General features: G+C 46.2%; 1 protein-coding gene across 1 annotated transcript; it reads left to right on the top strand.

Annotated features, from left to right (window-relative positions):
- The first annotated feature begins 890 nt into the window (after nt 1–890).
- LOC135536987 (macrophage mannose receptor 1-like) lies at nt 891–1,940 on the top strand. The gene has a single exon (XM_064963199.1). The coding sequence runs from the start codon at nt 899–901 to the stop codon at nt 1,694–1,696; it is 798 nt and encodes a 265-aa protein (XP_064819271.1). The 5' UTR covers nt 891–898; the 3' UTR covers nt 1,697–1,940.
- Nucleotides 1,941–4,794: the final 2,854 nt, after the last annotated feature.

The following is a 4,794-nucleotide window of genomic DNA, read 5'->3' as shown; positions in this document are numbered from 1 at the left end:
TGTTATTGGGCCACGAAAGCCCGAACTTCATTCAAAGCTTCAAAGACCATTACGGAAATCAAACCATTACATCTTTGTAGTTCCTTTAATTACTGACAGTATCTTCAACAGCAGCACTGAGCCCTGCACAGAACCACTGTGGAGAGATTTCCATCAACATTTTGGATGACGTTCATTTTAGACTTGTCAGGTCATGAGATCTTCATTGTGTCTTTAGTATAACATTGCAAAAATCTGTTTACTTTCCTAAAATGCAGTGTTCCAGGTTGCACTGCTTCATTGTCTGTAAGGATTCTCTATTTAGTTCATTTGTGTGCAGGTAAAAACAGAAGATCTGTCTAATAACCAGCCAGTGTGTACAGGTGGTGGGCTGGGTATACAGGTGAGCTAAGGAAGCCTCTCTGATTGGTGGGCTGGGTATACAGGTGAGTTAAGGAAGCCTCTCTGATTGGTGGGCTGGGTATACAGGTGAGCTAAGGAAGCCTCTCTGATTGGTGGGCAGGGTATACAGGTGAGCTAAGGAAGCCTCTCTGATTGGTGGGCTGGGTATACAGGTGAGCTAAGAAAGCCTCTCTGATTGGTGGGCTGGGTATACAGGTGAGCTAAGAAAGCCTCTCTGATTGGTGGGCTGGGTATACAGGTGAGCTAAGGAAGCCTCTCTGATTGGTAGGCTGGGTATACAGGTGAGCTAAGGAAGCCTCTCTGATTGGTAGGCTGGGTATACAGGTGAGCTAAGGAAGCCTCTCTGATTGGTGGGCTGGGTGTAGAGTGGAGCTAAGGAAGCATCTCTGATTGGTGGGTTGGGTGTAGAGGTGAGGGGCCAGGATGAGGAAGTTTGTAGTAATAAGAGCAGCGACAGGCTCAGCTCCACTCCACACTGACTGAGTACTGGGACATCATGCAGAGGAAGAGCAGCTTCACTGGGCTCCTCATCACTGCTCTGTGTGCAGTGGTCTCCTGTTGTCTGAACAAACAGTTCCACTTTGTGAATGAAGGAGGAAAGACCTGGGAAAAGGCTCAGCACTACTGCAGAGAGAAGTACATTGACCTGGCCTTCATCAGCAACCAAGACGAAGTAGATGAGGTCAATGACATATCAACAACGGATTATGTTTGGATTGGTCTGTACAGAGATCCCTCTCACCCAACAGAGTGGAAGTGGTCTGGAGGGTGGAACTCATCATTCAGGTTTTGGGGGCAAGGCCAGCCAAACAATAAATTTGGCAAACAGGACTGTGTCAGAGTTTGGAAGAAAGAGATGAATGATTATCAATGCACTGAACAATATCCCTTTGTGTGCTTTGATCTGAACGTGGTCCTGGTGAAGGAGAACAAGACGTGGGAGGAGGCTCTGCATCACTGCAGGAAGCACTACACTGACCTCACCAGCCTGCTGTCTGAGAATGAGCAGCTCCTCGTCCAGAGAATGATGAATTCAAAGGGGGCCCAGACAGACCATGTGTGGACGGGACTGCGCTTCCTGGCCAGCGAGTGGCTGTGGGTGAACGGGGACCCCCTGGAGTACCAGGCCTGGACCGGGGGGAGGCTCCCCCACTGCCCCGCCCAACACCTCCGCTGTGGGACCCTGGCCAGAGAGGGAGAGCTTTGGGGAACCAGGGGCTGCGAGGAGAGGAGGAACTTCCTCTGCTCCAAATTAGTGACTCCTAGAGGAGCCAGGCATGTATGCGTGTGGTGATAACTGAAGGAAAAACGTATGAAAGATCAATATTTACTACTAGCAATACATTTGTATTTAAACATTATTTAACCAGGAAGACCTCTTTACAACAGTGTGTTCTCTGTTGACTATAGGTATAAATACCGCATTTAAAACTAAATTTGTCATGAAACCTGAGAGTTATTTAAATGATGAACATTTTACTCTATACTGTTGTAGCAAATGTAGAATACTTAGCAGGAACTGTACAACCAACTTTGTTATACTGTAATAAACACTGTTAGTAAGAGTCATCTTTCTGTGTCTTTATAATTTGATTCATAGCTAAGGAATACAGTAATACACATTGTTAGGAAGAGTCATCTTTCTGCCTTCATCATTTGATTCATAGCTAAGGAATAAAAATCACTTTTTAGAAAGTCTAAAGTATATATTGTTCTGCATGTACCCGTAAGAGATGATTTTAGGACGATGATAAAGGAGGAAACCGGTACTAAGTCATGTCAGGCAGTTAAACACAGAGTCCTTCTAAAACCACGAGGAAATCAACATGATGGCTAAAATATTAGGCCTGCATCTAGTCATAGTTCCTTTAATTACTGACAGTATCTTCAACATCAACACAGAGTCCTTCTAAAACCACGAGGAAATCAACATGATGGCTAAAATATTAGGCCTGCATCTAGTCATAGTTCCTTTAATTACTGGCAGTATCTTCAACATCAACACAGAGTCCTTCTAAAACCACGAGGAAATCAACATGATGGCTAAAATATTAGGCCTGCATCTAGTCATAGTTCCTTTAATTACTGGCAGTATCTTCAACATCAACACAGCAGCACAGATCCCCCTTTGGAGAGATTTCCATCAGCATTAGGGATAAAGTTTAATTTGGACCATTGGACTGTGATAGATTGTCCTTGTGTCTTGAGCAACACTTTATTTTATAGATACAGGCCTTATTTTACATCTGTATTCCAGGTTGAGAAAGAGCAGTGTGTGTTTTAAATGTGTTTTTAAGGAAGATCTATTCGGTTGTTAATTTGTGTACAACAACATAAAAGCTATCTAATTGGTTGCCAGTGTGTAGGTGAGCTAACGAAGAGCTCTAATTGGTGGGTTGGGTGAACATGTGAGTTAAGGAATGCAGTCTGATTGGTGGGCTGGGGGCAGTATAAGGTATATATGGTGGTCATAAGAGCAGCAGCAGGCTCAGCTCCACTCCACACTGTCTGAGTACTGGGACATCATGTAGAGGAAGAGTAGCTCTGAGTACTGGGACATCATGCAGAGGAAGAGTAGCTCTGAGTACTGAGACATCATGCAGAGGAAGAGTAGCTCTGAGTACTGGGACATCATGCAGAGGAAGAGTAGCTATGAGTACTGGGACATCATTCAGAGGAAGAGTAGCTTCACTCCACACTGACTGAGTACTGGGACATCATGCAGAGGAAGAGTAGCTCTGAGTACTGGGACATCATTCAGAGGAAGAGCAGCTCTGAGTACTGGGACATCATGTAGAGGAAGAGTAGCTTCACTCCACACTGACTGAGTACTGGGACATCATTCAGAGGAAGAGCAGCTCTGAGTACTGGGACATCATGCAGAGGAAGAGTAGCTCTGAGTACTGGGACATCATGTAGAGGAAGAGTAGCTCTGAGTACTGGGACATCATGCAGAGGAAGAGTAGCTCTGAGTACTGGGACATCATGTAGAGGAAGAGTAGCTCTGAGTACTGGGACATCATGCAGAGGAAGAGTAGCTTCACTCCACACTGACTGAGTACTGGGACATCATGCAGAGGAAGAGTAGCTCTGAGTACTGGGACATCATGCAGAGGAAGAGTAGCTTCACTCCACACTGTCTGAGTACTGGGACATCATGTAGAGGAAGAGTAGCTCTGAGTACTGGGACATCATGCAGAGGAAGAGTAGCTCTGAGTACTGGGACATCATGCAGAGGAAGAGTAGCTCTGAGTACTGGGACATCATATAGAGGAAGAGTAGCTTCACTCCACACTGACTGAGTACTGGGACATCATGCAGAGGAAGAGTAGCTCTGAGTACTGGGACATCATGCAGAGGAAGAGTAGCTCTGAGTACTGGGACATCATTCAGAGGAAGAGTAGCTCTGAGTACTGGGACATCATGTAGAGGAAGAGTAGCTCTGAGTACTGGGACATCATGCAGAGGAAGAGTAGCTTCACTCCACACTGTCTGAGTACTGGGACATCATGTAGAGGAAGAGTAGCTCTGAGTACTAGGACATCATGCAGAGGAAGAGTAGCTCTGAGTACTGGGACATCATGCAGAGGAAGAGTAGCTCTGAGTTCTGAGACATCATTCAGAGGAAGAGTAGCTCTGAGTTCTGGGACATCATTCAGAGGAAGAGTAGCTCTGAGTACTGGGACATCATGCAGAGGAAGAGTAGCTCTGAGTACTGGGACATCATTCAGAGGAAGAGCAGCTCTGAGTACTGGGACATCATGTAGAGGAAGAGTAGCTCTGAGTGCTGGGACATCATGTAGAGGAAGAGCAGCTCTGAGTACTGGGACATCATTCAGAGGAAGAGCAGCTCTGAGTACTGGGACATCATGCAGAGGAAGAGTAGCTCTGAGTACTGGGACATCATGCAGAGGAAGAGCAGCTCTGAGTACTGGGACATCATGTAGAGGAAGAGTAGCTCTGAGTACTGGGACATCATGTAGAGGAAGAGCAGCTCTGAGTACTGGGACATCATTCAGAGGAAGAGCAGCTCTGAGTACTGGGACATCATTCAGAGGAAGAGCAGCTCTGAGTACTGGGACATCATGCAGAGGAAGAGTAGCTCTGAGTACTGGGACATCATGCAGAGGAAGAGTAGCTCTGAGTACTGGGACATCATGCAGAGGAAGAGCAGCTTCACTCCACACTGACTGAGTACTGGGACATCATGTAGAGGAAGAGTAGCTCTGAGTACTGGGACATCATGCAGAGGAAGAGTAGCTCTGAGTACTGGGACATTATGCAGAGGAAGAGTAGCTCTGAGTACTGGGACATCATGCAGAGGAAGAGTAGCTTCACTCCACACTGACTGAGTACTGGGACATCATGCAGAGGAAGAGTAGCTCTGAGTAC

The sequence above is a fragment of the Oncorhynchus masou genome, unplaced genomic scaffold (genome assembly GCF_036934945.1).
Source record: "Oncorhynchus masou masou isolate Uvic2021 unplaced genomic scaffold, UVic_Omas_1.1 unplaced_scaffold_695, whole genome shotgun sequence".
Lineage (NCBI taxonomy): Eukaryota > Metazoa > Chordata > Actinopteri > Salmoniformes > Salmonidae > Oncorhynchus > Oncorhynchus masou.
Note: the sequence above shows the minus strand (reverse complement) of the source record. Positions and strands in the feature narration are given on the sequence as shown.